Source organism: Quercus lobata, chromosome 4, assembly GCF_001633185.2.
Source record: "Quercus lobata isolate SW786 chromosome 4, ValleyOak3.0 Primary Assembly, whole genome shotgun sequence".
NCBI lineage: Eukaryota > Viridiplantae > Streptophyta > Magnoliopsida > Fagales > Fagaceae > Quercus > Quercus lobata.
Window position 1 is genome coordinate 17,876,864 of NC_044907.1, and position 12,201 is coordinate 17,889,064.

The 12,201-nt window shown below is 34.3% G+C and overlaps 1 protein-coding gene across 1 annotated transcript; it reads right to left on the bottom strand.

Moving 5' to 3' along the window:
- Positions 1–2,289: 2,289 nt before the first annotated feature.
- Positions 2,290–7,242, bottom strand: LOC115987794 (putative disease resistance RPP13-like protein 1). Its single transcript, XM_031111400.1, has 2 exons — positions 2,582–7,242; positions 2,290–2,477 (listed from the first exon to the last, which is right to left on the bottom strand). The coding sequence occupies exon 1, from the start codon at positions 7,145–7,147 to the stop codon at positions 2,783–2,785; it is 4,365 nt and encodes a 1,454-aa protein (XP_030967260.1). The 5' UTR covers positions 7,148–7,242; the 3' UTR covers positions 2,290–2,477; positions 2,582–2,782.
- Positions 7,243–12,201: the final 4,959 nt, after the last annotated feature.

Below are 12,201 nucleotides of genomic sequence, written 5' to 3' on the forward strand. Positions count from 1 at the left end.
AGATGCAAACTTATCAGTTGTCTAGGCATTCATTTTACTTGAGATTTCATCATATTCATAACACTGTATTGCGATGGTCTTGGTTAGAATTATTGAGTTTGCTTTAGTGAAAATTGATAGGAACCATATTGAATCACAGTTTATCATTCAATACCTTTCCAATCTATGTAACTTTTTAGTCTAAATCCAAAGCCTTTTTTTTTTCAGAGTGGGGAGCAACTGAAACATGGCGCAAATTTCAGCACCCTCTACACAATGGCATATTAGAATTACAAGGAATTCTGTGAGTTCAAGTCCCATGACAACAAAGATGTGGAGTTCTCTATTGTTGAAACATAATAAGAAATGGTTATCTAAAAGCTCTGTTAAGTTTCAAGTTTTTGCTATGAAGTCTGAAAATGGTACTATCAATAGGATGGAAGATCTACTAAATTTGGACCTCACTGCATTTACTGACAAGATTATTGCTGAGTACATTTGGCTCATGTTCTTTTTGAAACGACATGTATTCAACAACATAAACGGCTCCTTCTATTTTTGAAACGACATTCAAATAATCTCACAAACATATCAATGGCAAGCCAAGGATTATACAGTAAAATTATGCAGAAAACTTACCACAAAAATTGAAACACCAAAAACAATTTGCTTTGATTCTAAAACCCAATCCATGTTATACAATCATGATATTGAAGTACGATCTAATATCAATTGTTGGAAGTGGATATCAATCTAAATGATGTAGTATACAATGGTAAAATAAAATAGTTTATTTGGCTGCCAAGGATTATGTAGTAAAATTATGTAGAATTATGCAGAAAACTTACCACAAAAATTTTGATGTGCCACCAACACTTTATACTTTAGAGTCTTACATTCTTCCAATAAGCCACAACACATTAAAAAAAATGAGACCTGAGATATTTCCAAATAAACCTAAGTAAAATAATATAGTTTTTTTGGCTGTAAAATTATAGCACTATTGAGCAACATAAATAGGTCCTTTTATTTTTGAAATGACATTCAGGCAATCTCACAAACACATCAATGGCATGCCAAGGATGCTCGTCTAATATAAATACAAACACAAACAAATGAAAAAAAAAAGGATCTCATATTAATATAAACAGAGCATAAAAGTTTTGCACCCAAAAAAACATATTGAGATGTAAAGATAGACAAAGCATAAAAGTTTTGCACCCAAAAAAAGGAATTGAGATGTAGAGATACCTCAACCAAAGCAGGCAAGTTCTGTCAGTATTTATACACTGTGTGGAAAGGAATAAAAGAAGGAAGGAAATCAGATAGACAACCATTACTGAGAAACGATAGAGTAGGAAGGTGGGTAACTTTCAAACTCTCTGTTTTCTCACGCAATACCTGAAGGCTTCAACGTTTTTTTTTTTTTTTTTCCTCCCTTTAAGCTTTCCTCCACGTTACAATCTACAAACGCTTTGTCTCCTTAGGTTTCTATTTAGTCACGCAAAACCCTGAAGCCTTCCACCTTTTTTTTTTCTTCCTTTAAGCTGAAAAGACTCATACAAAACCGGCTTCAATGTTTTTTATTTTTTATTTTTTTCCTTTAAGCTGAACTAAAAAGGCTTTGTGTTGGGCTTGATAGTGGAACTAAATAAATAAGAGGTGGGCTGGATTAATTATACAAATTTATTATAGGGTGATAGTGAAAGTAAATAAATAAGTAATGGGCTACATTTATAGGGCTGGGATTTATAGGGCTGAAAATTGTAAAAACCATTTTAAAATTGAAGGAAAAATTATGTTCTAAAAAAAAAAATGACATGGTAGCTGATGTGGCGCAACATGAGAGCAGCAGCATTAAACACTACGCTTCAGCTTTTAGTAATATATAGATATAGATTTGATCGAAAACTCCATTGCATGTATCAGTGTGGTCAAGTTGATTGTATTTATTATTCCTAATAGTTACTATAGAAATGAAAGTTTTACCTTGAACCAAAACCATTCCTAATACCCAAGTACCTTACCCTAGAAGCAAAACATTTACCTTCAGAACTGAAACTATTTTTAGCACCTCCTTTGACAGTAATCAATCATCAATAAATATATATATATATATATATATAAAAAGGCAGAAACCTTGTGCAGGAAAGCATGAGGTCCTACCATGAGCCTCTGAAATCTGGACAAACGCAAACAAAGACATGTTCCTCACTACTATTCTGCCCAAGCTATTTCCACATCTTTAAATCTCACATATTTGTCAAATAAAACATCTTTTTCAGCAGAATTTTCCGGTTACTATATTCATGAATAGAAATTGCAATTGTTGATTGGGAAAAAAAATAACTGCAAAAAATAGTGTAGCTCACAATCAATTGTTGATAAATAAATACACTGAATTGTTACCACTGCACTGGTGTCAAGTAAGTAGAAGTCTCACAATCAAGAACTCACTGGTTGTTTTTTCATCTTATTTCTGAGAGCACAGCAAGAACCTGTCATTGTCCGTGAGAATAAAATATTTAGCAAATATGTGGTGTTTTCATAATGCTGTATGGGTGTAAATGATACTGGAATTTTGAAAAAAAAAAAAACTCACCAGTAATATTCTTTGACGGAGGCTTTGCAAGCTATTGGATTATCTTGGGTCAAAGTAACACACCATAGCAAGTAGGCAGGCCAGGCATTCTTCTTACAAGTATGGGAATCTTTGGCTGGTTCATGAAATACTATAGGAAGATGATAGATAGCAAAACAATGACTACTCAAATGCATGTAGATGGAACTTTTTGTTTCTCAACTAAATGTATATCAAAGGGCATCCCAAAATTTCAAATTCTGAACTATTTGAGCTGTCTGGCAAGCTTTGAAGCCTGTCACATTCCCATATGTCCAGATTATCGAGAGAGGTGAGGTTTTGCAGTCCCTTGGGCAGGGATTCAAGATTTGGCAGTCGTTGAAGACAAAGAGAGGATAAACTGGTGGGCAGCAACCACTTCTCAGGAAATGATACTAACCCCTGACATCCACCAAAAGAGAAGTCCATGAGAGTAGTTAGTCTGTGCAGCCCCCACTCATATGAAGGCTTGAGATTCTCGCAGTCTAAGATTGAAAGTGACAACAGATTGGATGGTAAACCCCCCTCGGGAAATGAAAAAAGACTTGAGCAACCATCTATGTGCAGTTCTTGAAGAGATGTGAGTCTGTACATCTGATTTGGTAGGGACTTGAGACTACTGCAATTTGAGATCATTGATCGGAGCAAGGGTGGCAAGCCAGGTTCTGGAAAAGACAGAAGCAATGGGCACTCAACTATTTCCAAGTAATCGAGATTCGTGTGGTTGTGTAGGACTCTAGGTAATGACTTGAGGTTTGAACAACTGTTGATAATGAGCTCCTTCAGGTTCATGGCAGTGCTGGATGTGACTGTGGAAAGCACAAATGTACTTTCTGAGAAGGAGGTAACAGAATGGCACAATGAAATCATAAAGAATTCAAGACAAATATCGTTATGAATCATCTGCTCTGGAACTGACTCCAAATTCATGCAGTTATGGATTTCAAGTTGTTTTAGCGTGCTTGGCAATTGGCCTCTTGGTAAAGATGTGAGAGAAGAACAACCTTCAATTACCAAGTATTCAAGTAAAAGAGATGCCTTCTCATTGTTATGCATTCTCCACCCAGGTAGGACTTGCAAAGCCTCACAATCTATGATCTCAAGGCCTATGAGCATTGAAGGTAAGCTTGTTTCAGGAAAGGACACAAGCGAGGGACATTCTGAGACCCTCAACTCCTTCAAAGATGAAAGTTCGTATAACCTTTGTGGCAACTCTATTAATAATGGACATCCTGAAATCTCCAATCGTTGAAGGCATTGGAGATTTTGCAATCCAATTTCATTGGATAAAGTTTTCAGTTCGTTAAGATGAGTTATCCGTAATTCTTCAAGAGTTGTTAACTTTTGAAAACACTCTTCAAGCAAACATTTGATCTTGGATATATGACACATACGCAAGTAGGTAAGCGAGGTAAGCTTAGCTATACTTCGTAACACCCTGTCATTAAACTTATTTACTTCTAGTTCATGGATTGAAGGAAGCCTTGGAAGTTCTAACAATTCTTGGCATCCATCTAATTCAAGCATTGCCAAGGAAGGAAAGAGATGAGGTAGTTCTCTCAAGTTGGGACATGCCAACATAGAAAGCTCAAGAAGGCATGGGAATTCTCTGCCTTGTTCTAAGCTATCATCAACAGTCAAAACACTTGGTAGAGTTTCCAATTCTTCACACCCCTTAATACTCATTCTTTTCAATCCAGGAAAGTGGTGAGGCAATTTTGTTAGCTTAGGACAGTTGCGAATCTCAATATTTTGCAGGTTATTGAAGTCCTCCCTACCTTCAACTCCAGAAGAAGACCACTCCTCCCATTGTAACATGCTGTCAAACTTCAAAGTCTCCAAGGATGGAAAAGGCATAGCAGAAGAACACCCATCCCCGCAGAACTCAATCCCTATTCTTTTTATTCTATCCATTCCTTCCACTGTGAGGTTTTTGAGAGAGGGTAGTTGCCCAAGTGGTGGCAGAGAACTACAATTTCTACAATTACTAAGTCTCACAAGAATCAGATTAGAGAACAAAGGGGATCCAATCCAACTTGGGAATTTTGTACCTCCAAAGTCCTTGATTATGATTTCCTTCATGTTTTTGTGTGGTTGCAACATCTCAAGAACATCCGTTTCAACTGTTTCATTTCTTGAATCATCTAAACTGTAGCTCCGTTCCAATGTTTGCTTGATAGGTTCTTGTTCATAAGCTTTCATGGTTTCCCTAAAGCTTGGAAATCTTTTACGACTATAGCCTCCAAGGCTAAGATCTTTCAGAAGTCTCAGAACTTGTGGCTTGTGTGATACTTCTTCATCCACAGTATTAATTGGATCTCCCAAGCTGGTACTCCATTGTAATACCAATTGATCAAGTTCTTTCTTATTTTTCAGATTAGCCTCCATTGCATCAGTAAAGCTGACAACATTTTTCAGTCCTGAAATCAGAAGTGATCCTTGAAGTTGCAGCATGTTCCCCAAGTCTCTAATTCCTGACTCAACATCTTTACCCACAACAAAAGTAGACAAAGACTGGAGATTCTTCAATCTACAAATTTGCTGTGGCATCTCTTTTAACCTGCTTCCACTAATACGGAGATGTCGTAAGTTTGTTAGGCTCCCCATTTCTGCAGGCAACTTAGTGAGAGACCGACAATTCAATAGGATCAATGTCTGTAAATTGCAAAGAGTACCTGTGGAGTCAGGTAAACTTTGAATTGCCGTATGAGAAAGGTCCAGGTAGCGTAGATGTTTCAAGTCACCTATGGAATCTGGCAATTGAGTGATGCGACAAGCATTAAATGACAACACTCGTAGATATGTTAATTTTGGCAAGAGATCTCTAGGGACTTTATTAGCCAAATAGCTGATTCCAATCAGGCCTGTTGGATCTAAGGGTAGGAAGGTGCGCAAGCATTCAACTCCATGAAAGGGCTCAAATTTTGAGAGCACATCACGTCTGCCACGAATGTATGAGGAATGACGAGCCTTCTCAAAAATTCTGTTTTGATTACCATCCTTCAGCCTATCCCCCAATCTGAAACAAAATTCTCCAGAAACAAAATGAGCTAAATCTCTAATGAGGCCATGCATTACATATTGTGATTTATTGTTGATAGATACTTGAAAGAATGACCTTGATACTAGCTCCTGAAAATATTCTCCACCCACTTCTTCCACTCTTTTCTTAGCCTTAGGTTGCTGCACAAATCCTTCTGCCATCCATAACAAAACTAGTGTGTCCTTGTCAAATTCATATTCCGTAGGGAATATAGAACAGTATGCAAAACATTGCTTCAAATGTGCAAGAAGGTGATGATAGCTTAGCCTTAGACTCTGAAGAATATCACTTTCATCATCCGGTAGATCCCATATTTTCCTGTTCAATATGTCTTTCCATTCGTTCTCTTCTTGTCTGGAGCGCAACAGGATTCCCAGTCTCTTAGCTGCTAAGGGCAAGCCTTCACACTTCTCCACAACCTTTCTACCAATTGTCTCCAAATTTGGGTAAACTTCATTGTTTATGTTCTCAAATGCTTGGCTCCTGAACAATAACCAGCAATCTTCAAATGACAAAACTCTCAAATGATGAGCAGGAACTGTCCCCATGCTCGATGCAACATCCTTATTGCGTGTTGTTACTAATATTTTACTTCCTTTGGCCCCCGTTTTTAATGGATTCCATAATAGATCCCAATCATTATTTCTCTTGTTCCAAACATCATCTAAAACAAGCAAAAATCTCTTCGCAACCAATTTTTCTTTCAAACTAACTTGAAGCAGATTTAAGTCATTGAGATCGGTGTGTTTCAAAGTGACTGACCTAAGAATTGTTTTTGTTACCCTCACTACATCAAACTGATCAGACACACAGACCCAAATTCTTAAATGAAAATGCTTCTCTACTCTGTCGTTGTTGTAAACAATTTGAGCAAGAGTTGTCTTACCAATACCTGCCATACCAACTATAGGAACTACACCAATTTTACTGCTTGGTGCATCCCTTAGTAGCTGCTCAATTATCAAATCTTTATCATGATCCCTGCCATAAACACAGGTTTCATCTACCAATGAAGTTGTTGGCAATCTTTGTTTAAACCCAAATGATCTTCCCCCAACATTGTCTTTTAAACCAAGAACATCTTTATATTTGGCAATCAATTCTAACTTCTCAATAACTTTTTTCAATTTTGACTCTATCCCTCTACTAGATGGAGTGCTACAAGGGGAGGAGATAAGGTTCCAGTTCCATACCTGATTTGGGCCAGCCTTAGATTCAGCTTCTAGCTTATACCTCAAAGTTTCAGTAGCAAGCTCATCCAATATGTCCTCTGCATCATAAAGAGCATCTTTAGCCATGTGCAGCCACTTCTCCACTGCAGGGCTATGGAATTGCTTCTCCTCAGCATCATTAAGCAATGCTGTAACAGTCAGCAATGTGATCTTCAGCTTTTCCAGCAAGTCATCAAACTTCCGGAAGCGTAGTAAGTCTATGAACTCACGGGAAGCCAATCTGTCAAACAGCACTGGAAGGAAAGCAGAGAGAAAAACCTCACCAACAGCCATGATTATCAAACCAGATACCAAAAACAAGGATAAAGAAAGACAATGCAAAGAGAAGAGGAGATGAAACAGAATATGATACAAGTTACCTTACACCCAGCTGCTCATCATTGACTATTCATAAATATCAAGGCGGTCCAAACTAGGAAACTCTTCCTTTTGTTTTTTTGTTGATGTCATTTTTGGATGCATTAAAAGTAAAAAATTATAGGGATATTATATAACAAATAAATAAAAATTTAATCTCATTATTTTTTTTTTATTATAAGTGTGTGTTTGGCAAAAAAAATTTTGTCAACTTATTTTACTATTCAGTTTATTTTTGCTACTATTCATGGATCCCACTGTACTTTTTGAAATTATTCATGAATCTCCCTGTACTATTTCAGTTAAATTTTACTTTTATCTACAGTACTTATAACAAAAAAATTTCAGTTTCAACAAAATAACCAGATACCAAACAAACCCTAAGCTGCCAAGAAGCCAAAAAGCTCACGCTTCTCTTTAAATAATTGAAAGATACCAAAAACAGTGACATAGTAATCCAAAACTAAAGATATTAATTGTTCAATGCAAAATGAAGCGGCCAAACAACACTATGTCTTCCAATGGTGTTTCAAAAAGTCTCAAGCAAATGCAAGTCTCATGCTTCTGTTTTTGGAGTTCTTGCCAGTATAAAAAAAAAATAAAAAATAAAAAATAAAAAAAGGAGTTCCAAAAAAAAAACGAAGAAGAAGAAGACTAGTGGTGGAAAGAACTACTATTAAGTTACCTAACAGTCACTGGTCAAAGCATCTGTATCACAGAGGCATATTTAGATGCTGCAAACAAAAGCAGTGAGTCTGTGTAGTCAGGACTAATACAAACTAGAACATGCCCCCCATGGATTTAACACCTTACAAGATGTATATGCACATTTTAACAAATAAGTAGTGGACACTTTCCCCAAGTTCACTGCCCAAAAACAATTCTTGCCTCCTCTAAACTACCAAAGACTTACAATTGAACATGCCACAAGTCAATTAGGAAATTCAATTTCATTTTAGGTGCTTCCCATTTTAAAAATTTTAATTGGTAACACCCCAACTTAAGGGAAAATACACTTTTAATCACAAACACAAATCATCAATATCAATATCAATATATATTATATACTAAATCAAGAGATCTCATGCAGGAAAGCATGAAATTCTGCCATGTGGCCTCCCTTTGAAGAGTTTACTCCCTCCATATCTCTCTTCTCTTCATGTCTTTTAGCATACTCGAACATCTGCCTTAGAGTATTTTTCCGTTTTACCTTCCACCTTTTACCTAAAGATTTAATGAGTGCCATGTGGTCATTTCTCTCTCTCATTTAAAAAGGTGAATATCTAAAAGGAATTAATGCTTTTCATTTACCTGGCCTTGATATTAGATTTGGGCTTTTCATCTCCACCTTCACATGTAACTCTTGCATTGCCTAACTTCTCCTATTCCCAATCTTCTTATATAAGTACTAGAACTAGAATACAAATGCAAAAGCATTAATATGAGGGAGGCAATGTTAAAAGTATATCGAACCTTGTGGGTTGTGATCACGTTGGGTATCACCAATTTGCTGGATGGCACTTCCTCTGGTGCTCTCTCTCTCTAGATGTTGACAAGCATATGGCTGTAACTAAAATTATATTTAAATCTAATACTCATTTTGACAAGAAAATAGTTGTTTTCCTTCTTTCTTTCTATTATTTGTGTCTACATCGTTGAATCACAACAATCGAGGATTTGAAGCTTGCATTGAAGAAGAAAGTGAACGTCATGGATGGAATAATCCAAGATCAGTCATGGTGATATCACATGGCGATTGTTCTCTATTTGGGTTAATTATGGAGTGCATGAATTGGCGCCTATAGTGTTATTTCTACATTCCTTGAAATTCTTGCTTGTGTTAAGATCTATGATGCACGGACACGGACACAGACACGGACATGGAGACGGCGATACGGCAATTTTTGAAAAACAAGGACATGACACGGCGTGGACATGGCAATTAAATAATTGGGAAATGCTAACGAGTGCTCCTTAGGACTTTAGTTAAGAATCCAGTTAAAGAAAGTTTTTATGGGAAAAGAAAAAAAAAAATTAATGTTTTGATAGCTTTTTTCATTTCCCATAAAAGTGATATCAAAACTTTCTTAAAATGGATTGTTAACAAGTGCCCTTAGGGCACTCGTTAGCATGATCCTAAATAATTAATTAAATTTTATATTTAGGCATATTTTTTAATATTTTTAGACATAAAATACGTTTATGTCTAGAATTTAAATTATATAAGAACTACAAATAAGTAAACTAACACCCAAAGTAATACAATAATACACATAAAATGTTTAGAGTACAATCCAAAAGTTTAAATAGGCTAAATTCAACATCAAACTAAAAACATAAAAGGAAAACAAGCTTTAAACTTTTGGGATTAAAAAAAATTAAAAATATATATATGTAGTGAGAGTAGGATTTAAAAAATAAATAAAAAATAAAAAGAAGAAAGAGAGAGAGAGAACAAGAGAGGTCAGACTCGGACCTGTCCACGCCGAGAGAGAGAGAGAGATCAAAAGGGACAGAGGGCACGACGTCCATGGTGACTGCCTATGGAGCTCGCCGACTCGCCAATTGGCCTGATCTAGCACCGACGACTGTCTATGGGTTTCAACTTTCACAGTATCAGACTCTAAACTTTCACTAGCAACTGTCAAAATCTATGATTTTCTTTTCTTTTCTTTTTTCTTTTTTTTTTCACTACTGGCATGTCCACCGTGTCGAAGAAGCAGAAAAAAAATAAAAAATAAAAGGGACACCGGAATCCGACGAGTCGTGCCGGTATCCATGTCTGACACATGTCGGACACCGGTATGTCGCCAAAAATGGTGTGTCGGTGCAACCTAGGTTAAGATCAATTACTCATTGTACAATTAAAAAAAAAAAAAAAAACACACACACACACACACATCAAGGATTATAGTGGTAACCATATGGCTTTGAAAATTCATATGATTTCTTTTTCTTTTTTTATTTACAAATTATTTGGAATTTGTGACAATTCACTCTTGATACCATGTATTTATATATGTGCAATATATTATAATTCATTTTGTTATCTTCTCTTAAATTCCATAGCACCGTATTTGGTCATTTGGTGTGCTTCCACTCTTAAACTATTTGTAATAATGATTCTATCACAAAGGAAATGTGCAGCCATAAAAATAACTTCATATATATTATTTTAAGGGTTTAGCTTATCTCCAGTATTTTTTTAACTGAAAGTCTCCTTTTATTTTAAATACACAATGGCAAGTGATAATAGGTTTTAATCTCCACTTTTTATTTTGTTAGTGAGTGATGTAGTAGTTTCTCATCAATCAATATATATATAAAAGTAGAGATCTCATGTGAGATTGCATGAGGTCCTACTATGTGACGCTCTAAGCTTCCATTTAGTTTTTTAAACCTTTTTTCATTAAGTTTTTAAACTATTACCCAATAACTTATAATAACTTATTTTTACTATTAGTTGTTGATATGGACCGAGGTTGACAATTAGACCAAACAAATGTAATTCTTTAAAAATAAATGACTACCTTCTCAAAATAGACAAAAAGCCCAAGTCCAACTATTATGATTTATGACCTAAGTCTGAACTCTCCACCCACGTGTAGCTCAAAACCTACAAGGTCTGATCCATCCCCACAGTTGTGTACATCAAAGGTTAAACCTCTATGTCTGCCGTTTATCCTAAAATAAAGTTAAAGCTCTATGTAACTAAATTTTGTATTATTAAGTGGATTATAAATATTTAAGGTAGTAATTAGTATTTAGTGTAAACTGTGAAGTGGTTTATTTTTATCTTTTTTTTTTTTTTTTTTTTTGTGGTACTTTACTTTCAAGAAATAAAGTACGGTGTAAATTTTTTTTTCACATTTTTTTTTTGTAAATTTTATATTATTAAGTGGATTATAAATATTTAAGATAGTAATTAGTATTTAGAGTGTGGATTGCGGAGTGATTGATCTTTATCTCTATTTTTTTCTTTCTTTTTGTATGGTACTTTAATTTTAAGAAATCAAATACTAGGTAAATTTTTTTTTTCTTTTGCAAATTTTATATTATTAAGTGGATTATAAATATTTAAGGTAGTAATTAGCATTTAGAGTGTGGACTATGGAATGATTTATCTTTATTTTCTTCTTTTTTTCCTTTTTCTTTTTGTATGGTACTTTACTTTCAAGACTATGGAGTGATTTATCTTTTTCTTTTTCTTTTTTCTTTTTCTTTTTGTATGGTACTTTACTTTGAAAAAATCAAGTACTGGGTAAATTTTTTTTTCACTTTTTTTTCTTTTGCAAATTTTATATTATTAAGTGGATTATAAATATTTAAGATAGTAATTAGTATTTAGAATGTGGACTGTGGACTGTGGAGTGATTTATTTTTATCTTTTTTTTTTCTTTTTGTATGGTACTTTACTTTCAAGAAATCAAGTACTGGGTAATTTTTTTTTTCACTTTTTTTTCTTTTGTAAATTTTATATTATTAATTGGATTATAAATATTTAAGATAGTAATTAGCATTTAAAGTATGGACTGTGGAGTGATTTTTCTTTTTTCTTTTTCTTTTTGTATGATACTTTACTTTCAAGAAATAAAGTACTAGGAATTTTTTTTTCTTTTGTAAATTTTATATTATTAAGTGGATTATAAATATTTAAGATAGTTATTAGTATTTAGAGTGTGGACTGTGGAATGATTTATTTTTATCTTTTCTTTTTCTTTTTCTTTTTCTTTTTGTATGATACTTTATTTTCAAAAAATCAAATACTAGGTAAAAAAAATTTTCCACTTTTTTTTCTTTTGTAAATTTTATATTTTTAAGTGAATTATAAATATTTAATATAGTTATTAGTATTTAGAGTGTGGACTATGGAATGATTTATCTTTATCTTTTTTTTTTCTTTTTTTCTTTTTCTATGAAACTTTATTTTCAAGAAATCAAGTACTAGGTAAAAAAAAATTTCACTTTTT

Excerpts from the sequence above, each read along its gene's own strand:
- LOC115987794 (XM_031111400.1), bottom strand. The coding sequence starts at position 7,147 with ATGGCTGTTGGTGAGGTTTTTCTCTCTGCTTTCCTTCCAGTGCTGTTT.